The 22,508-nt window shown below is 54.5% G+C and overlaps 1 protein-coding gene and 1 non-coding gene across 2 annotated transcripts; both read left to right on the top strand.

The window, feature by feature from the left end:
• Positions 1-7,051: 7,051 nt before the first annotated feature.
• Positions 7,052-21,964, top strand: LOC149432784 (putative sodium-coupled neutral amino acid transporter 10; the record flags this gene model as incomplete). Its single annotated transcript, XM_089664945.1, has 5 exons — positions 7,052-7,687; positions 8,748-8,865; positions 13,602-13,647; positions 17,992-18,085; positions 21,821-21,964. Coding segments are annotated over exons 1-5 (492 nt in total), but the record flags the coding sequence as incomplete, so codon positions are not given.
• LOC149432785 (5S ribosomal RNA) lies at positions 21,483-21,600 on the top strand. Its single transcript, XR_016308969.1, has one exon. It is a non-coding gene; the product is annotated as a 5S ribosomal RNA (ribosomal RNA).
• Positions 21,965-22,508: the final 544 nt, after the last annotated feature.

The raw sequence follows: 22,508 nt of genomic DNA, 5'->3' as shown, positions 1-22,508 counted from the left end.
AGCTTGGACACTGACTATCCTACAGCCTGCCTCAACCTCTGCTTGGACATTGACTATCCTATCGCCTGCCTCAACATCTGCCTAGACACTGACTATCCTACAGCCTGCCTCAACCTCTGCCTGGACACTGACTATCCTACCGCCTGCCTCAACCTCGGCCTGGACAATGACTATCCTACCGCCTCCCTCAACCTCTGCCTGGACCTTGACTATCCTACCACCTGCCTTAACCTCTGCCTGGACACTGACTATCCTACCGCCTGCCTTAACCTCTGCCTGGACACTGACTATCTTACCGCCTGCCTCAACCTCTGCCTGGACACTGACTATCCTACTGCCGGCCTCAACATCTGCCTGGACATTGACTATCCTACTGCCTGCCTCAACCTCTGCCTGGACACTGACTATCCTACTGCCGGCCTCAACATCTGCCTGGACATTGACTATCCTACTGCCTGCCTCAACCTCTGCCTGGACATTGACTATCCTACTGCCTGCCTCAACATCTGCCTGGACATTGACTATCCTACCGCCTACCTCAACCTCTGCCTGGACACTGACTATCCTACCGCCTACCTCAACCTCTGCCTGGACATTGACTATCCTACTGCCTGCCTCAACCTCTGCTTGGACATTGACTATCCTACTGCCTGCCTCAACCTCTGCCTGGCTGTGCTCAGGGATGTCAGGAGTAACATTTCTGTAACGAGACTGAATGTACGTTGAGGATGATATTTGCACACAAGGAAGGAGGACGCCTAGATGGGGTGTAATTGTGGACATGCTGTTTGTATACTCGGTACACCCCACCCTTACCAAACGCAGTAAGGGCCCTCCCCATGGGCGGGCCGAATGCCAAACGCAGTGTACCCGCCATCCTAGAACATCGCCGCTGCCAGGCAGAGAATGAATTGTAGGAGTAATCCTCCGCACATCTCTGACAATCACAAAGCTCATTCATTACGGCCACGTGCAACCAATCACCAATTGCCTGTTCATGCGCCGACTGGAGCTATCTTTGATCTGATTGGTTGCTACTTGTAGCGCATCCATGCCCACCCATCACCGTTGCCGTTTGTGGTGAGTTCTGATGTTTCACCAGACGAGAAAAAAAATGGAAACTTTGTTTAGTACCTGAAGGTGACCATCTTCATTTCTTGGCGATTCCTAAATGCCAGCTGGAAGCCACATGGATGTTCCTCACATTGGTTGCCCGTGTCCTAGCTTGGACATTTCCAGACAATTCGAACAGGACAGTCATTGTAGAGGTATAAACCTTTGAAAAATTCGATCACTTGTGGTTTTTCCCCCCAATTCATAAACGTATAATTCCGCATTTTTGAACCCCTGCCACCTTTGGGTTGCCTTTTTTCCAAGGTAGTGTGATGCCAGCTGGAAGCCACATTGATGGTCCTCGTGTTGGTTGCCTGAATAGAGTAAATTTTTGAAAACTCAGTTGTTGTTTGGCTAAAGGTTTGCGAACCCCAAAATTCTGAATTTTTAAACCATTGTCAACTTTGGATTGGCATTTTCCCAAGGTAGTGCGGTGCTAGCTGGAAGCCACATTGATGTTCCTCACATTGGTTGCTGTGTCCTAGCTTGGACATTTCCAGATACTACAAACAGAAAGTCATTGTAGAGGTAAAAACTCTTGAAAATTTAAATCACTTGTGACTTTGCCCTCAATTCGTGAACCCCGTAATTCCAAATGTATGAACCACTGCCACCTCTGGGTTGACATTTTCCCAAAAGTAGCACAATGCCAGTTGAAAGCCATATTAATGGTCCTCGTGTTGGTTGCCTGTGTCCTAGTTTGGACAGTTCCAGATGATACAAATAGGACAGTCAACAGATTGGAGTAAACTTTTGAAAAGTTCAACCAGTTCTGCTTTGGCCAAAAATTCTGAATTTTTGAACCATCGCTGACTTTTGGTTAGTATTTTACCAAGGTAGCACAATGCTAGGTGGAAGCCATATTGATGGTCCTCGTGTTGGTTTCCTGTCTCCTAGTTTGGACAGTTCCAGATGATACAAATAGGACAATCATTAGACAAGCTGAAATGTCTGTAAAGTTCAATCAGTTCTGGTTTAGTCCAAAAATTCACAAACCCAGAAATTCAGAATTTTTGAACCACTGCTGACTTTTGGTTGCTGCTCTTCCAATGTAGTGCAATGCCAGTTGGAAGCCATAATAATGTTCCTCGCTTTGGTTGCCTTTGTCCTACGTAGTAGTTTGGCTTTCTGTCAGTTCCAGATTATAAAAATAGGATGGTCATTAGACTGGAGTACATTTCCAGACAATTCGAACAGGGCAGTCATTGTAGAGGTATAAACTTTTGAAAAATTCGATCACTTGTGGTTTTGCCCCCCAATTCATAAACGTATAATTCTGCATTTTTGAACCGCTGCCACCTTTGGGTTGCCTTTTTTCCAAGGTAGTGTGATGCCAGCTGGAAGCCACATTGATGGTCCTCGTGTTGGTTGCCTGAATAGAGTAAATGTTTGAAAACTCAGTTGTTGTTTGGCTAAAGGTTTGTGAACCCCAAAATTCTGAATTTTTAAAATATTGTCAACTTTGGATTGGCATTTTCCCAAGGTAGCGCGGTGCTAGCTGGAAGCCACATTGATGTTCCTCACGTTGGTTGCTGTGTCCTAGCTTGGACATTTCCAGATACTACAAACAGAAAGTCATTGTAGAGGTAAAAACTTTTGAAAAATTCAATCACTTGTGACTTTGCCCTCAATTCGTGAACCCCATAATTCCAAATGTATGAACCACTGCCACCTCTGGGTTGACATTTTCCCAAAAGTAGCACAATGCCAGCTGGAAGCCATATTGATGGTCCTCGTGTTGGTTGCCTGTGTCCTAGATTGGACAGTTCCAGATGATACAAATAGGACAGTCATTAGAGATGGTGAAAATTCTGTAAAGTTCCATCAGTTCCAGTTCAGTCTAAAAATTCACAAACCCACAAATTAAGAATTTTTGAACCACTGCTGATTGCTGATTTTGGTTGCTGCTCTCCCAAGGTAGTGTGATGCCAGCTGGAAGCCACATTGATGGTCCTCGCGTTGGTTGCCTTTGTCCCACCTTGTAGATTGGCTTCCTGTCAATTCCAGATTATAGTATAAAGGATGAGCATTAGACTGGAGTATGAAAACTCAACAGTCATCAGAAAGGACGAACCCCGAAATTCAGAATTTTTAAACCATTGCCAACTTTGAAATGGAATGGGTTTCCATGGCCGAGCAGCTGCATCCAAGCCTTCCATCACCAAGCGCAATGCAAAGCGTCGGATGCCACGGTGTAAAGCACGCTGCCACTGGACTCTAGAGCAGGGGAGACGTGTTCTCTGGAGTGACCAATCACGCTTCTCTGTCTGGCAATCCGATGGACATGTCTGGGTTTGGCGGTGGCCAGGAGAACAGTACTTGCCTGACTGCATTGTGCCAAGTGTAAAGTTTGGTGGAGGGGGGATTATGGTGGGGGTGGTTTTCAGGGGTTGGGCTTGGCCCCCTAGTTCCAGTGAAGGGAACTCTTAAGGCGACATTTGGACAATTTCATGCTCCCAATTTCAATGGACAATTTCATGCTCCCAACTTTGTGGGAGGAGTTTGGGGATGGCCCCTTCCTGTTCCAACATGACTGCCCACCAGTGCACAAAGCAAGGTCCATAAAGACATGGAGGAGCCAGTTTGGGGTGGAGGAACTTGACTGTCCTGCACAGAGTCCTGACCTCAACCCCATAGAACACCTTTGGGATGAATTAGAGCGGAGACTGCGAGCCAGGCCTCCTCCCCCGACATCAGTGCCTGACCTGACAAATGTGCTTCTGGAAGAATGGTCCAACCTTCCCATAGACACCCTCCTAAACCTTGTGGACGGCCTTCCCAGAAGAGTTGAAGCTGTTATAGCTGCAAAGGGCGGGGCCAACTCAATATTGAACCCTACGGACTAAGACTGGGGGGCCAATAAAGGTCATGTGTGTGGAAAGGGCGGGGCCAACTCAATATTGAACCCTACGGACTAAGACTGGGGGGCCATTAAAGGTCATGTATGTGGAAGGGCGGCGCCCAATACTTGGGGCAATATAGTGTATATTCCCCACTAGTCTAAAAGGATATACATTCACTTTATGTGCACCAAATGCCTTTAAAAACCCAGATATTACCTTGTAAATTCAGCAGGTCCCACCCACCGCAGAAAACTACAGGAGGGGGCGGAGACAAGACCAGTCCCCCTGCACAAGCAGAGGGGGCAGCAGTGAGCGGTATTCCAGGAAGTCTCACACTGGATGACGGCTCAGATCTGGGAGAAGAGTCCGGAAGAAGTCACATGACCGATGGATTTATTCTCCCGAAGTTCTGCTTTTGATAATTACATTGAATGTGAAAACATAAATATAATAAAGTAACATTATAATGTGTATAGAAATAATAATATGAATAAAGATGGTGATAATATCACACAATGTACTATGGGGGGGGGGGGTAATATCACACAATATACTATGGGGGGGTAATACACAATATACTATGGGGGTGGTAATATCACACAATATACTATGGGGGGTGGTAATATCACACAATATACTATGGGGGTGGTAATATCACACAATATACTATGAGGGGTGGTAATATCACACAATATACTATGGGGGTGGTAATATCACACAATATACTATGGGGGTGGTAATATCACACAATATACTATGGGGGGTGGTAATATCACACAATATACTATGGGGGGTGGTAATATCACACAATATACTATGGGTGGCGGATGAGTCCTGTGGTTCCCCACTAGCGGTGTTAGTTGGTCATCCGGCCAGGCGGTGTCGCTGTGCCGCACTCTCTCCCCCTCCCCTCCAGTGGCCGCGCTGTCCCCTCCTCTCGTCTCGCTGGTGTCCCTGACTTCCTGGATACGGAGTGAGGCGGAGAGAACCCGGAAGTGGAGAGAAACGATCGGTCAGTACCGCCGGGAATAGGGGGCGGGGGGTGAGCGGAGGCCGGGGCGGAGAAGTCTGGAAGTGAGAAGAAGAATCCTCCGAGAGTGAGGAGAGAGAGAGAGCGGACACAGCCCGGCCTCCGCCACGTCACGTCTGTGTTTACCAGAGACACGTCACCCGCCCGGGGCATGCCGGGAGATGAGACTGACAGCCCGGAGCATGGAGAGATCCGCTACCCCCTGACCGGGGACCCCGAGTGCTGACCCCGCCGGTACCTGGACCTTCCGACTAGTACCCTCCACCCCCCCCTGACTAGTACCCTCCACCCCCCCGACTAGTACCCTCCACCCCCCCCTGACTAGTACCCTCCACCCCCCCCCTGACTAGTACCCTCCACCCCCCCCGACTGGTACCCTCCACCCCCTCGACTGGTACCCTCCACCCCCCCCGACTAGTACCCTCCACCCCCCCGACTAGTACCCTCCACCCCCCCCCGACTGGTACCCTCCACCCCCCCTCCCGACTGGTACCCTCCACCCCCCTCCCGACTGGTACCCCTCCACCCCCCCTCCCGACTGGTACCCTCCACCCCCCCCCCCCGACTGGTACCCTCCACCCCCCCCCCCGACTGGTACCCTCCACCCCCCCCCCGACTGGTACCCTCCACCCCCCTGACTAGTACCCTCCACCCCCCCTGACTAGTACCCTCTTCCCTGACTGGTACCCTCTCCCCCGACTGGTTCCCTCCACCCCCCCCGACTGGTTCCCTCCACCCCCCCCCCGGACTGGTACCCTCCACCCCCCCCCCCGACTGGTACCCTCCACCCCCCCCCCCCCCGACTGGTACCCTCCACCCCCCCCCGGACTGGTACCCTCCACCCCCCCCGACTGGTATCCTCTTCCCTGACTGGTACCCTCCACCCCCTGACTAGTACCCTCCACCCCCCCCGACTAGTACCCTCCCACCCCCCCCCCGACTAGTACCCTCCACCCCTAACTGGTACCCTCTCTCCTGACTAGTACCCGACTAGTACCCTCCACCCCCCCGACTAGTACCCTCCACCCCCTGACTGGTACCCTCCACCCCCTGACTGGTACCCTCTTCCCTGACTAGTACCCTCCACCCCCCCCCCCGACTAGTACGCTTCACCCCCCCCCGACTGGTACCCTCCACCTCCCTGACTGGTACCCTCCACCTCCCTGACTGGTACCCTCCACCCCCCTGACTAGTACCCTCCACCCCCTGACTGGTACCCTCCACCTCCCTGACTGGTACCCTCCACCTCCCTGACTGGTACCCTCCACCCCCCTGACTAGTACCCTCCACCCCCCTGACCAGTACCCTCCACCCCCCTGACCAGTACCCTCCACCGCCCTGACTGGTACCCTCCACCCCCCCTGACTAGTATCCTCTTCCCTGACTAGTATCCTCTTTCCCTGACTAGTTCTCCCCCCCCACTAGTACCTTCTCCCCCCCACTAGTACCTTCTCTCCCCCTCACTGGTACCTTCTCTCCCCCTCACTAGTACCTTCTCTCCCCCTCACTAGTACCTTCTCTTCCCCCCCTCACTAGTACCTTCTCTTCCCCCCTCACTAGTACCTTCTCTTCCCCCCTCACTAGTACCTTCTCCCTCCCCCCTCACTAGTACCTTCTCCCTCCCCCCTCACTAGTACCTTCTCTCCCCCCCTCACTAGTACCTTCTCTCCCCCCCTCACTAGTACCTTCTCTCCCCCCCTCACTAGTACCTTCTCTCCCCCCCTCACTAGTACCTTCTCTCCCCCCCTTACTAGTACTCTCCCCCCCTCACTAGTACCTTCTCTCCCCCCTCACTAGTACTCTCCCCCCCTCACTAGTACCTTCTCTCCCCCCCTCACTAGTACTCTCCCCCCCTCACTAGTACCTTCTCTCCCCCCCTCACTAGTACTCCCCACCCGCTCCCCCATCTGTTCCCATGTTATTTGTGGGTAGTTGGTGACCTCATTTTACCCCAGCCCCTCCCCCCCACTTAGCCCCTCCCCCATGCTGCCTGCTCTTGGCTTTCTCCTCTGCTGTGGCCCCAATAATGTTCTTCACCATTTCCTCTCCACTTCCAGATCCCGGAAAGGACCAATCAGGACTCTTCTCATCTGTGGGACCGCCTCCACCTCCCGGATCAGAGGAAGGTGACCCGACTGAGGACACTGGGAGCTGAACTAGACACCTGATTGGATGAAGCCGCCCGATTGTCGGTTAGAGGGCCAATGAAAAGTTACGATCGCTGCCTCCCTCGGAGTTACAAGTTACATCCTTTTTATTGGACAAATTACCCAACTTTGCACCCCTCCCCCACCACCGCACCCCAAGATCCCCGACCGCCATATCCGATCCCGTGTCTTAGTCCGGACCGGGTTACCGCGGCGCCTGGGATTGCGCCCGTCTCCATGGTACGGGTCACATGTCCTCAGAGACTGACAACCCATTTCTGTGCCCGCAGGAACTTCTGTTCTGCTGAAATCGCTCTTCCCCGGCTGCGGCTCTGTGGAGGGAACTCTTTCCTGATGAAATGTTTTTATATTTGTAACGTTCGCTGGAGGTTTTATTTTTGTACAATTTAATATATTTTTTTTTGGTACAATCCGGTTTATTTATACCTCCAGACGCAAGAAAAATGGCGGCTTCTCACTGGGGGCTGATCATGAACGTGGTGAACAGCATCGTTGGGGTCAGCGTGCTGACTATGCCGTTCTGCTTCAAAGAGGTGAGCGTGCGGGTGGTCAGAGATTATCGGGGGAGGGGACATTGCAGCCAATCAGTGATCACGACCTGTATCCGACCTGTGCCCTCCGCCCCCTGACTGGTGCCCTCCGCCCCCTGACTGGTGCCCTCCGCCCCCTGACTGGTGCCCTCCGCCCCCTGACTGGTGCCCTCCGCCCCCTGACTGGTGCCCTCCGCCCCCTGACTGGTGCCCTCCGCCCCCTGACTGGTGCCCTCCGCCCCCTGACTGGTGCCCTCCGCCCCCTGACTGGCGCCCTCCGACCGGTGCCCTCCGCCCCCTGACCGGTTCCCCCTGACTGGTGCCCTCCGCCTCTGACGGGCGCCCTCTCCTCTGACGGGTGCCCTCCGCCCTCTGATGGGCGCCCTCTCCTCTGACGGGTGCCCTCCGCCCTCTGACGGGCGCCCTCTCCTCTGACCGGTGCCTCTCCTCTGACCGGTGCCCTCCGCCCCCCTGACCGGTGCCCAACGCTCCCTGACCGGTTCCCCCCTGACCATTGCTCTCCGCCCCCTGACCAGTACCCTCTCCCCTGACGGGCGCCCTCTCCCCTGACGGGCGCCCTCTCCCCTGGACGGGCGCCCTCTCCCCTGACGGGCGCCCTCTCCCCTCTGACGGGCGCCCTCTCCCCTCTGACGGGCGCCCTCTCCCCTCTGACGGGCGCCCTCTCCCTCTGACGGGCGCCCTCTCCCCTCTGACGGGCGCCCTCTCCCCTCTGACGGGCGCCCTCCGCCCTCTGACGGGCGCCCTCCGCCCTCTGACGGGCGCCCTCCGCCCTCTGACGGGCGCCCTCCGCCCTCTGACGGGCGCCCTCCGCCCTCTGACGGGCGCCCTCCGCCCTCTGACGGGCGCCCTCCGCCCTCTGACGGGCGCTCTCCGCCCCCTGACCGGTGCCCTCCACCCTGGGAGAGATAGGCTGGCTGCTCATTAACATCTGACAGCCAGGCCGGGGAGTGTGTGTGACATCCAGTAGCTGCGCTCTGATTTCCTCCCGTCTCGCCATCCGATGAGCCGCCATCTTGGAATGATTTTGCTGTTTGTCTTGCAGTGCGGCGTTGCGCTGGGCACTCTGCTCCTCATGTTGTGCTGTTGGATGACCCATCAGTCCTGCATGTTCCTCGTCAAGTCGGCCAGCGTGACCAAACGCAGGACCTACGCCGGGCTCGGTAAGTTCATCGGTTCCTCCGTCTGTGCAATCGGCTGGACAGCAGGTTTGGGGGGTTTTTTGCATTTTGGGGCAGAAAGTTACTCAGAAGCCCCTGGAACATTCTATCGTTTCTGAAAGCGGAGGCCCTGTAGAGTAGGAGGGTGGCGGGGCAAATTGTTATGTCGCGCGATATTTGTGCAGCTATTTATCACTCAAGAAAGAATGTGACCCCATGAATGTTGGTGCAAAATGCACAAAATATTATCGGACTTTTTTTTTTTTTGGTAAAACATAAAAGATGATATTATGCTGAGTAACGGCCCTTCGCAGCCGCGGGCGGGTTGGTTTTCTTCAGTTCACTCACGTTTTCAAAGAAAAACAGATGGCTTTTCACCCGTTTTTTTCACCTGTTTTACATCAGTTTTTGGTCCGTCTACATCTGGTTTCCTGTCCGTTTACATCCGTCTACATCTGGTTTCCTGTCCGTTTACATCCATCTACATCTGGTTTCCTGTCCGTTTACATCCGTCTACGCCTGTTTTTCTGTCTGTTTTTGATCCATTTCCATCCATTTTTGATCCGTCCACATCCGTTTCCCGTCCAGTTACATCTGTTTTCCCGTCTGTTTACATCGGTCTACATCCGTTTTTTCCATCTGTTTTTCTGTCCGTTTTCATCCATCTACATCCATTTCCTGTCCGTTTTCATCCGTCTTTTCGTCCGGTTTCCCATCCATTTTACTGTCCTTGGATGTATGACATCATTTGCCTAGGCAAGAAACCAGGAAGACACAGAAGAATTGTAAAAAAAACCTGTAAACCAAGTAACTGTCTCCCTTCCTGTGTATGTACCAGTCCTTGCAGCGTGAGGGTTACAATAGCCAGCGCTGATTCCAAGAGCGACGTTCCGCTGTAAATGTAAACGCTCCTTCGCCCCTCTAGAATGATGAGTCTGGCAGGGCCACTGGGGGCATACTTCCTGATGTTTGTCCTCGAGACAGGAAATGAGGGGGAAATCTCTCCCCCGGAGACACCCGTAAAAACCCAACAGATGTTGCGGCCCGTCTCTGCGGTATTCATATGGAACGTTTAGGTAAAGGGTTGGCTGGGATGCTGCGGCTGCACGGCGCTGTGTGTGACAACGTCTGCAGGATCTGGATTTAGGAAGAATAACATTTCTCAGATATTTGAGGTTCCAGGAACTGCGGAACATCTGACAACGCCAAGCTCTTCCTATGGGAAGGATCCAGAAGGACATATCTCACAGGAGCCGTGTGTTCCGGTGGTGAGGAGGACGGCACAGTGAAGTTCCGGGTTCAGATCCCGCCATGGAGTCCCATCTGCCCGCAATCTTCCCAGGGATTCTCTATTCCCCCCCCAATTTCAGAGCCGTAGAAAAACTATTTCCCAGCAGTGAGAAGGGGTGACATGCGTCGTCCTGCAGGCAATGCACCGTCGCAGCAATCTACGGTTTTCTTTTTTTTTTTTTTTCAGCATTTCTTGCTCAGGAGAAGGTTGTCCTGATTTGTAATTCGCTCTCTGATCTGTACATTTGTTCGGGCCGCAGGGACACTCATTCTGCACTCACCCCTAAGGGGGGGGCGGGGTTATAGAAGACGTGCTGCTTATGAGGCTCACTGAGGTGCCCACCCCAAGCAGCACTGATGGGGGCCAGATGGGGGGCATCACTGAGGCCAGAGTGTCCATGGCAGACATTTATTCCTCAGTGCTTGTTCAGCCTCAGGGCTGTGCAGTCATTGGATGTTCAGGTGGCCTCCTACAGCATAGCAACCAGTGACACTGTGCCGCCCTACTACTGGCATCTTAGCAACCAATGACACTGTGCAACCCCGCTGCTGGCGTCTTAGCAACCAGTGACACTGTGCAGCCCCACTGCCGGCATCTTAGCAACCAATGACACTCTGCGGCCCCGCTGCCAGCATCTTAGCAACCACTGACACTGTGCAGCCCCACTGCTGGCATCCTAGTAACCAGTAACACTGTGCAGCCCCACTGCTGGCATCCTAGTAACCAGTGACACTGTGCGGCCCCACTGCTGGCATCCTAGTAACCAGTGACACTGTGCGGCCCCACTGCTGGCATCTTAGCAACCACTGACACTGTGCAGCCCCACTGCTGGCATCCTAGTAACCAGTGACACTGTGCAGCCCCACTGCTGGCATCCTAGTAACCAGTGACACTGTGCGGCCCCACCACCAGCATCCTTGCAAGCAACAACCCTGTGTGGCATGGCCGCCAGCATCCTAACAACCAATAGCGGGAGGAAGCAATAATGTCACATGTAAGGATGCAACGCCTTGGGCTGTAAATCTCAGGACTTCCTTTTATTTATTACAGACGTTTATATACCATCAGCACTGTACACAGCACTTCATATACTCTGCGACCAGTCCCTGTCCCCCAGGAGCTGACAATCGAAGGTCCATATGTCATACACATACAATGGGCAATTAGACTGGAGCCAATTAACCGTGCCCATGAAACCACAGGGAGGACATGCAAACTCCATGCAGACGGCCTCCTGGCCGGCATTCCAACCCCAGTGCTGTAAGGCGTTGTAACCATGAAGCCATTGAACTGTCTGCCGGCCTTTACTCTGCAGATTTCCGGAAGAGCTGATGAGCCAATTACCAGGAGAGGGTTCTGGGAATTCATCTACAAAGTCTGTAGTGTTGCCGGCCAATCAGAGTGGTTTTAGCCGTTATGAGAAGGACAGGCTTGCTGTAGGCTGCAATGGAAGGGTCACCCTGTGAGGGGATCCACCATGTGGTTGGGATAGGGGGGTCATGTGGGGAATTCTCAGGAAAGGAATGATCTGATTTGATATTTCCCATAGGGACGGCGGTGGGTAAATGCGAGTCATTGGACGGCTAAATATATTCTCTGATTGGGCCATGTGGCCCCCAGCAGAGGGTCCGTGGTAACTAACATTACTGGGAGGCTCGCCCCCTCCTCCTCCTCCCGGGGGTCACCTCTCTCCTTTGTATTCGCTGCAGCAACGCCTTGTGAGGAGACTCAGGCCGGAGGATTCGCCAAATCGCCACCATTTCTTTCCTTCTCCAGAGCCTCCCCCATCCTCTGGAACTCTCTACCCCAATCTATCCAACTATTGCCTATTCTGCCCACTTTTAGGTGAACATGTCTCTTCAGGGAAGCCTATCCCGCCTTCAGCTAATATCACTAGCCCCTCCCTCTTAGATTGTAAGCTCCCAGGATCAGGGCCCTCCTGATCATGACTACTGGGAGCTGTGCCTCCCCCACCCCCATCTGTGGTCCACTCTTCTGGGAGGACTTTCCACAAGATTTTGCAGGGTGTTTGTGAGGTCTCAGGTACTGATGCTGGACAGGAAGTTCTAGTAGTCGGCATTTAGATTCATCCCAAAGGTGTTCGATGGGTTAAATCTGCTAAAAGGTATAAAGTGTATTGAAGCTTACCGGCCCTTGCTGGCCCTCCCCGGCCCTCCCCGGCCCTCACTGGGTCCACACATTCCTGTTGGCCAGTGAGGCAGCCAAAAATGGCGCTGATTGGAATGTATGTGGGGGGGGGGGGGGATAGGGGGGACGGTGCATGAAAGGGACCAGGAAAGCTTTATATTAGAACTCCAGGAATGGTAATACTTTATAGCAGTGGTGGCCGACTTTATAGATATGGAAGGCTTCATGTGCGGCCCCCGGCATCTCCAAAGGGGCCACACATGACATTTTGTGAATATTCAGTCTTTGAAACAGTGGATACACATCAGCAAAGACTATGGCCATGCTACATGAGACAGTCAGAGACTGCAGACGTGGTACAGGAGACGTTTAGAGACTGCAGACGTGGTACAGGAGGGGGTCAGAGACTGCAGACGTGGTACAGGAGAGGGTCAGAGACTGCAGACGTGGTACAGGAGAGGGTCAGAGGCTGCAGACGTGGTACATGAGAGGGTCAGAGACTGCAGATATGCTATAGGACGTGTTGCAGACTGGGAACATGCTTCAAGGAACACATTACATGCCACCAATTGAGAGGTCAATCAGCCACAGCTTGAGGAACCCCGAGCACCCTCTGGAGGAGCCCCGAGCACCCTCTGGAGGAGCCCCGAGCACCCTCTGGAGGAGCCCCGAGCACCCTCTGGAGGAGCCCCGAGCACCCTCTGGAGGAGCCCCGAGCACCCTCTGGAGCAGCCCCGAGCACCCTCTGGAGCAGCCCCGAGCACCCTCTGGAGGAGCCCCGAGCACCCTCTGGAGGAGCCCTGGCTGAGGCTGCATTGGATTGTAAGCTCCTCCGGTGGATGTGATTGGATCTGAGATACATAATTGCTGGAAATCCATCCATTCAGCAGCGTTCTGTGTATTTCAGGCTGGCTGGTGTTGGATCTCCCCGTGTATTGATTTCCGCCCTCCCATACGCCGAGTGTATGGCTGGAAGCTTCCGTCGGTGCCACAGCGTCAGAACAGAGGGAAGGCCGCCATTCGGCAGCTTTGATCTATACACGGCACCCGATGATTAGCGCGGCGGTCTGGCGTGGAGTAGGTGACACGGCTGTAATCTGAAAGCCCACATCTGCTGGGGAGCCGCTCTATCACGGCACAATGATAGTCCTGAGTGCAGATGACGGGCGGGGATGTGACACGGCAATCACACGCATGTCCACGCACCTCTTCACACTTATTTTTCTGATCTTTTGGTGTGTTTTACCTTCTTGATGCAAAAAATATATATTTACTGTTTCTCCCTCTTTGTTTCTCGTAGCCTTCCACGCCTATGGAAAAGCTGGGAAAATGCTGGTGGAGACGAGGTGAGCCCTGGGATTGGTTGTGACGGAAACCGCGAGTAAGGATGAACGCAGGATGCGTCCGATACTGCGTGAGAGATCCCCCCAGGATGATGTCACTGCAGATAGCCAATCAGGAGCAGGAGATGCGTTCCCCAACCTTCAGCCACACCCCCTATATATGTGCAGCTATTGTGCAGGGAATGCCTTTGCTGCTTTTGATTGGCTGTCTGAAACAATATTGTTTGACTTTTTGCTATAAAACATGTCCAGTAAAAAAAAATTTCGTTATAAATTTCGGCCAAAATGTCTCCCGCTCCGTGTCTTTGCTGTGACGTCCCGCTCCGTGTCTTTGCTGTGACGTCCCGCTCCGTGTCTTTGCTGTGACGTCCCGCTCCGTGTCTTTGCTGTGACGTCCCGCTCCGTGTCTTTGCTGTGACGTCCTGCTCCGTGTCTTTGCTGTGATGTCCCGCTCCGTGTCTTTGCTGTGACGTCCCGCTCCGTGTCTTTGCTGTGACAATCCCGCTCCGTGTCTTTGCTGTGACCTCCCGCTCCGTGTCTTTGCTGTGACCTCCCGCTCCGTGTCTTTGCTGTGACGTCCCGCTCCGTGTCTTTGCTGTGACGTCCCGCTCCGTGTCTTTGCTGTGACGTCCCGCTCCGTGTCTTTGCTGTGACGTCCCGCTCCGTGTCTTTGCTGTGACCTCCCGCTCCGTGTCTTTGCTGTGACCTCCCGCTCCGTGTCTTTGCTGTGACGTCCCGCTGCGTGTCTTTGCTGTGACCTCCCGCTGCGTGTCTTTGCTGTGACGTCCCGCTGCGTGTCTTTGCTGTGACCTCCCGCTGCGTGTCTTTGCTGTGACCTCCCGCTGCGTGTCTTTGCTGTGACCTCCCGCTGCGTGTCTTTGCTGTGACCTCCCGCTGCGTGTCTTTGCTGTGACGTCCCGCTGCGTGTCTTTGCTGTGACGTCCCGCTGCGTGTCTTTGCTGTGACGTCCCGCTGCGTGTCTTTGCTGTGACGTCCCGCTGCGTGTCTTTGCTGTGACCTCCCGCTGCGTGTCTTTGCTGTGACCTCCCGCTCCGTGTCTTTGCTGTGACCTCCCGCTGCGTGTCTTTGCTGTGACCTCCCGCTGCGTGTCTTTGCTGTGACGTCCCGCTGCGTGTCTTTGCTGTGACCTCCCGCTGCGTGTCTTTGCTGTGACCTCCCGCTGCGTGTCTTTGCTGTGACCTCCCGCTGCGTGTCTTTGCTGTGACCTCCCGCTGCGTGTCTTTGCTGTGACCTCCCGCTGCGTGTCTTTGCTGTGACCTCCCGCTGCGTGTCTTTGCTGTGACGTCCCGCTGCGTGTCTTTGCTGTGACGTCCCGCTGCGTGTCTTTGCTGTGACGTCCCGCTGCGTGTCTTTGCTGTGACGTCCCGCTGCGTGTCTTTGCTGTGACGTCCCGCTGCGTGTCTTTGCTGTGACGTCCCGCTGCGTGTCTTTGCTGTGACGTCCCGCTGCGTGTCTTTGCTGTGACGTCCCGCTGCGTGTCTTTGCTGTGACGTCCCGCTGCGTGTCTTTGCTGTGACGTCCCGCTGCGTGTCTTTGCTGTGACGTCCCGCTGCGTGTCTTTGCTGTGACGTCCCGCTGCGTGTCTTTGCTGTGACGTCCCGCTGCGTGTCTTTGCTGTGACGTCCCGCTGCGTGTCTTTGCTGTGACGTCCCGCTGCGTGTCTTTGCTGTGACGTCCCGCTGCGTGTCTTTGCTGTGACGTCCCGCTGCGTGTCTTTGCTGTGACGTCCCGCTGCGTGTCTTTGCTGTGACGTCCCGCTGCGTGTCTTTGCTGTGACGTCCCGCTGCGTGTCTTTGCTGTGACGTCCCGCTGCGTGTCTTTGCTGTGACGTCCCGCTGCGTGTCTTTGCTGTGACGTCCCGCTGCGTGTCTTTGCTGTGACGTCCCGCTGCGTGTCTTTGCTGTGACGTCCCGCTGCGTGTCTTTGCTGTGACGTCCCGCTGCGTGTCTTTGCTGTGACGTCCCGCTGCGTGTCTTTGCTGTGACGTCCCGCTGCGTGTCTTTGCTGTGACGTCCCGCTGCGTGTCTTTGCTGTGACGTCCCGCTGCGTGTCTTTGCTGTGACCTCCCGCTGCGTGTCTTTGCTGTGACCTCCCGCTGCGTGTCTTTGCTGTGACGTCCCGCTGCTTGTCTTTGCTGTGACCTCCCGCTGCGTGTCTTTGCTGTGACCTCCCGCTGCGTGTCTTTGCTGTGACCTCCCGCTGCGTGTCTTTGCTGTGACCTCCCGCTGCGTGTCTTTGCTGTGACCTCCCGCTGCGTGTCTTTGCTGTGACCTCCCGCTGCGTGTCTTTGCTGTGACCTCCCGCTGCGTGTCTTTGCTGTGACCTCCCGCTGCGTGTCTTTGCTGTGACCTCCCGCTGCGTGTCTTTGCTGTGACCTCCCGCTGCGTGTCTTTGCTGTGACCTCCCGCTGCGTGTCTTTGCTGTGACCTCCCGCTGCGTGTCTTTGCTGTGACGTCCCGCTGCGTGTCTTTGCTGTGACGTCCCGCTGCGTGTCTTTGCTGTGACGTCCCGCTCCGTGTCTTTGCTGTGACGTCCCGCTCCGTGTCTTTGCTGTGACGTCCCGCTGCGCGTCTTTGCTGTGACGTCCCGCTCCGCGTCTTTGCTGTGACCTCCCGCTCCGCGTCTTTGCTGTGACCTCCCGCTCCGCGTCTTTGCTGTGACGTCCCGCTCCGCGTCTTTGCTGTGACGTCCCGCTCCGCGTCTTTGCTGTGACCGTCCCGCTGCGCGTCTTTGCTGTGACGTCCCGCTCCGCGTCTTTGCTGTGACCTCCCGCTCCGCGTCTTTGCTGTGACCTCCCGCTCCGCGTCTTTGCTGTGACCTCCCGCTGCGCGTCTTTGCTGTGACCTCCCGCTGCGCGTCTTTGCTGTGACCTCCCGCTGCGCGTCTTTGCTGTGACGTCCCGCTGCGTGTCTTTGCTGTGACGTCCCGCTGCGTGTCTTTGCTGTGACCTCCCGCTGCGTGTCTTTGCTGTGACCTCCCGCTGCGTGTCTTTGCTGTGACCTCCCGCTGCGTGTCTTTGCTGTGACCTCCCGCTGCGTGTCTTTGCTGTGACCTCCCGCTGCGTGTCTTTGCTGTGACCTCCCGCTGCGTGTCTTTGCTGTGACCTCCCGCTCCGTGTCTTTGCTGTGACCTCCCGCTCCGTGTCTTTGCTGTGACCTCCCGCTGCGTGTCTTTGCTGTGACCTCCCGCTGCGTGTCTTTGCTGTGACCTCCCGCTGCGTGTCTTTGCTGTGACCTCCCGCTGCGTGTCTTTGCTGTGACCTCCCGCTGCGTGTCTTTGCTGTGACCTCCCGCTGCGTGTCTTTGCTGTGACCTCCCGCTGCGTGTCTTTGCTGTGACCTCCCGCTCCGTGTCTTTGCTGAACAAAATCCCAATAAGTGTAAATTAATTGTTTACATGAAAGTTGTCGCGTCTACAAATGGCGGGAGAGATACTGGGATTTTTTTTTTTTTTTGTTACCAGTAATGGCGGCGATCAGCGACTTATAGCCGGGCTGCGGCGGACATTCTGACACTGGAGGGGAACTGACTTGGTGTCACTGATATCCCCAGTGACACCAATACAGTCATCAATGCTAATAAATAGCACTGACACTGTACTAATGACACTGGGCAGGACGGTGTTAACATGAGGGGCGATCAAAGGGTTAACTGTGTGTTGGGAGTGTTTCACTGTGCGCATGCTGCTATGCAGAGCCATACAAAGCAGTGTGCAGGAACTGACGGGAGAGATCTGTGTTGTTTATACTCAGGTCCAGGGGCGGACTGACCATTTGGAAACTGTCCGAGGGCCCGGGGTCAGTAGGGGGCCCCATGAGATGCCCCTGGTACCTTTTTCATAGGCATTTTTTGAGTTTGGGCAAGGACACAGGGGCCCCATGATCCCCTATTGCCCGGGAGCCCCATGAGTTGTCAGTCCGCCCCTGCTCAGGTCTCTCCCTCGTTGGAGATACCCGGTGATCACCGGGTGCCGGCGACAAATCACTGGCTGAGACCCGATGATTGACAGCCAAAGCCGCGAATGGCAGCGTGGATAGGGTGCGCGCCCCCTACCCGGAACTGCAAAATCATATATGTATGTATATGTGTGTGTATGTATATGTGTGTGTATGTATATGTGTACACACACACACGTGATTCTGCGCACATGTGCCGCCCTGTAGCAGTATTTCTCCTATAGGGCAGCGTGGAAGTGGTTAATGAGTACAGGTTCTCTTTATACTGGGGGAGGCTTTTTCTTTTCTCGTCTGCCAGTATTGTATGGTTTTATTTCTTTGCATTGCTCATACATGTGTGCTGCGATCTGACATTGTCTCTACTTCTCACAGTATGATTGGACTGATGCTGGGGACTTGCATCGCCTTCTATGTTGTCATCGGAGACCTGGGATCCTCCTTCTTTGCCCGCTTACTTGGCCTTCAGGTAAATTTGTTAAAAAGGAACGTCATTCAGAAAGATAAAGGGAGAGAAGAGGGTCTTATTCCTGAAGGGATACGTTCACCTTTTTAGTAAAAGATTATTTGTAGGTTTAAAAATTTGAATTCATTATTTTTGTCTGCAGGAGCCTGGAAAACATCAAGAGATCGCTGGTGCCATGCAGGGCTCCTGCAGATCTGTCGGTAAACCTGCTTGCCTGTACGGGGTGTATGGATGTACGGACAAGCAGATATACTGACAGGAAGAATGAATGAACTGCCATCACGCTCCACAGCGCTGTCCACTGAGAACTACAAGCCGACAGCCACTAAGGCTGCTGGGACTTGTAGTCTCTCATTCACAGAGGGCCATGAATAAGTGACCTGGCCTGGTGGGCGGATCCCCGCCCTGCTGTGTGTGTTGTTGTGTTTTGTTTTTGTTTTTTTTTTAACTTCAACAGCTAGCTAGGGTGGGGGAAGATCCCCCACTAGCTGTCAAAGCAGGGATCGGGGGAAGCAGTGGCCGGTCTGATCGTAACATGTTACATGTTACACCCTGAATGTGCGTGTAACATGTTATGAAAAGTGAACTTATCCTTTAATGCTAGGCGCCGGCCGCCTCTCTGAAAAGCGATACACAGTGGTGTTTGGCTGTAAGGATTTCTCACCAATTCACTGTTTTTTTTTTTCACCCTGTAAATGCTGCATCATTGCAATAGACGCGGCCTGTGTGCAATAGACGCGGCCTGTGTGCAATAGACGCGGCCTGTGTGCAATAGACGCGGCCTGTGTGCAATAGACGCGGCCTGTGTGCAATAGACGCGGCCTGTGTGCAATAGACGCGGCCTGTGTGCAATAGACGCGCGGCCTGTGTGCAATAGACGCGGCCTGTGTGCAATAGACGCGGCCTGTGTGCAATAGACGCGGCCTGTGTGCAATAGACGCGGCCTGTGTGCAATAGACGCGGCCTGTGTGCAATAGACGCGGCCTGTGTGCAATAGACGCGGCCTGTGTGCAATAGACGCGGCCTGTGTGCAATAGACGCGGCCTGTGTGCAATAGACGCGGCCTGTGTGCAATAGACGCGCGGCCTGTGTGCAATAGACGCGCGGCCTGTGTGCAATAGACGCGCGGCCTGTGTGCAATAGACGCGCGGCCTGTGTGCAATAGACGCAGTTGCGGTGAAGCCCCATTTGCTTGAATGGGTCAGGTGGTGGGGATGCCTGCGGATACAGTGGGAGAATAATTCTTGCAGCGAAGCGCTGTGTCTGCAGAATGAATACACCTGTCTAGCTGGTTTTGCAACCTAAGGGTGTGGGGGAGGCAGTGAACACACAGCTTAAAAGAGAAGTATGGGAAAAACATATATATATATATTGACCTAGGTGAATGCAGCATCTGTCCCCCACCGGCTCTGCAGTGAGAACTGAGCGATCAAAGACTGCCGATCGCTCAGCTCTCCCCCTCCGCTCTGAGCAGAGAGCCGGGGCTGTCTCCAACCCTCTGCTCTTCCCCTCCAGCGCTCACTGGAGTGCCAGGCTGTGGAGGGGGTTGGAGCGGCTGGCTCAGGCTCCTGGCAGATCTCTTTCAGGCTGAGCCAGGTGCCGGTCCAGACATCTGGGTGGATCCCGATTTTAAAGTCAGGATGTTTTCAGAGCCTGAATGACATCACCTAACAGCAGGCATTAGCCCGCTGTAGGCCGCACACAGGTCATGGGAGTGCAGAACGATATGCACTCCTGTGATCCATAGGAGTGCAGCCAAGATAGCTGTGACTATACCCGTCCCGCCAGTGTGAAAGGCCCCGATCTATGCAGCACCTTCCTAATTTATCCCCTTTTTGTAAATTTCACAAGAAGGACAATTACATAAACCAGCTAATAGAGTTGTGGGAGTATCCCGGGGTGGACACGACTAGTATAGTTCTGTCTGGAACCTCTGAGCTTCTTCTGTTAACTAGAAGCACATGTTCCTGGCTGTGCGGTCGGACTTTTCCCTCCTGAACTTTCTGCTCATTCGGCCCCCCCCTGTGCTCATGTAATGCCAAACGACAGTGAGAGCAAGTAGGCCAGGGGTGCCCTCAGACGCCAAGCTGCGAGATGTGATTGTGGGTTCCCTTCATGTGTGAGGTGTGGCACTCGGGTTGGATAGATGAATGTAGAATGATTGGAGATACAGTGCCTTGAAAAAAGTCTTCCTCCCCTTTGAAATGTTCCCCCTGTTGTCATGTGACAACCAGAACCATCAATGTATTTATCGGGATTGGATGTGATGGACCGACACAAAGTGGCTCATAATTGTGAAGTGGAAGGAAAATGAGAAATGGTTCCCAACATTTGTGACCAATAAATCTGTGAAAAGTGTGGCGGCATTTGTATTCGGCCCCTTTACTTTGATACCCGTAACTAAAATCTAGTGGAACCAGTTGCCTTCAGAAGTCCCCTAATTAGTAAATAGAGTCCACCTGTGTTCCTTCCAATTATGTGCCACTTTGTGTTGGTCTATCACAGGGGTCTCCAAACTCTTGAAACAAAAGGGGCCAGTTTACTGCCCTTCAAACTTAAGGGAGGTCTGATTGTGGCCAGTGGGAGTAAACAATATCCTAGGCTTGGAGTTAGTGGGATAAATAGTTCTCCATTTTGGTGACAATGCCCCATCGTTGGGGTCAGTGGGAGGAACAGTGCCGCATCGTTGGGGTCAGTGGGAGGAATGGTGCCCCGTCGTTGGGGTCAACTGGGAGGAACGGTGCCCCGTCGTTGGGGTCAACTGGGAGGAACGGTGCCCCGTCGTTGGGGTCAACTGGGAGGAACGGTGCCCCGTCGTTGGGGTCAACTGGGAGGAACGGTGCCCCGTCGTTGGGGTCAACTGGGAGGAACGGTGCCCCGTCGTTGGGGTCAACTGGGAGGAACGGTGCCCCGTCGTTGGGGTCAACTGGGAGGAACGGTGCCCCGTCGTTGGGGTCAACTGGGAGGAACGGTGCCCGTCGTTGGGGTCAACTGGGAGGAACGGCGCCCCGTCGTTGGGGTCAACTGGGAGGAACGGCGCCCCGTCGTTGGGGTCAAGTGGGAGGAACGGCGCCCCGTCGTTGGGGTCAAGTGGGAGGAACGGCGCCCCGTCGTTGGGGTCAAGTGGGAGGAACGGCGCCCCGTCGTTGGGGTCAAGTGGGAGGAACGGCGCCCCGTCGTTGGGGTCAAGTGGGAGGAACGGCGCCCCCGTCGTTGGGGTCAAGTGGGAGGAACGGCGCCCCGTCGTCGGGTCAAGTGGGAGGAACGGCGCCCCGTCGTCGGGGTCAAGTGGGAGGAACGGCGCCCCGTCGTCGGGGTCAAGTGGGAGGAACGGCGCCCCGTCGTCGGGGTCAAGTGGGAGGAACGGCGCCCCGTCGTCGGGGTCGGTGGGAGGAATAGCGCCTACGGCCACATCACCCTGAATGCGCCCGATCTCGTCTGATCTCGGAAGCTAAGCAGGGTTGGGCTGGTTTAGTACCTGGATGGAGACCGCCTGGGAATATCAGGTGCTGTAGGCTAAACATTTTTTTCATGGACCACAATGGAGATCACCCTCAGATGGTACCAGGTCTTGTCCTCGTTGCACCGGATGAAGTTTATTGTTGGGGAAATGTAGCGCCTATCTATATATATTGTATTTCCTGTCAGGAGTGGCTCACCCTATTAGAGGTGTTGGTGTTTTGTCACGTCTGCTTCCTTCTTTTTGCCATGATTGTATTTTCTGTTTCTATGGTGTAGGTGACCGAGGGTTTCCGTATCTTCCTCCTCTTCGCCATCTCTCTGTGCATCGTTCTCCCACTGAGCCTCCAACGTAACATGATGGCCTCCATCCAGTCCTTCAGTGCGATGGCTCTCCTCTTCTACACAGTCTTCATGTTTGTGGTGAGTGTGACATTTATAGCTCCTATCATAGTAAATGTGCCACGTTAGTATTCGCTTCATCTGCACCTCAACCGAAAAACCCCCTAACTGTTTGGAAAAATAGCTGTCCCTGTGACCGTGTGATCGAATACAAATCTCTGCTACATCCCATCCTCTCCTGTACTCTGATGCCTTCGTACACGCCTGCCCCGCCCACGCTGCCTGCCCCGCCCGCGCTGCCTGCCCCGCCCGCGCTGCCTGCCCCGTCCACACTATAAGAAGATCGTACAAACATTTTCGTATGAGGACCGATAATAATAATAATTGGATCGTTAGTACACAGCTTTCGAGAGACGATCATGACAGTTCGTGTGACAAAATCCAAAGGGACTGGAAGGGGGGGAAAGTGTCCGGACTGGAAGGGGGGGGAAAGTGTCCGGACTGGAAGGGGGGGAAAGCGTCGGGACTGGAAGGGGGGGGGGAAGCGTCGGGACTGGAAGGGGGGGAAAGCGTCGGACTGGAAGGGGGGGGGGAAGCGTCGGGACTGGAAGGGGGGAAACATCGG

The sequence above is a fragment of the Staurois parvus genome, unplaced genomic scaffold (genome assembly GCF_062004578.1).
Source record: "Staurois parvus isolate SC_StPar_1 unplaced genomic scaffold, SC_StPar_1.0 ptg002111l, whole genome shotgun sequence".
Lineage (NCBI taxonomy): Eukaryota > Metazoa > Chordata > Amphibia > Anura > Ranidae > Staurois > Staurois parvus.
Note: the sequence above shows the minus strand (reverse complement) of the source record. Positions and strands in the feature narration are given on the sequence as shown.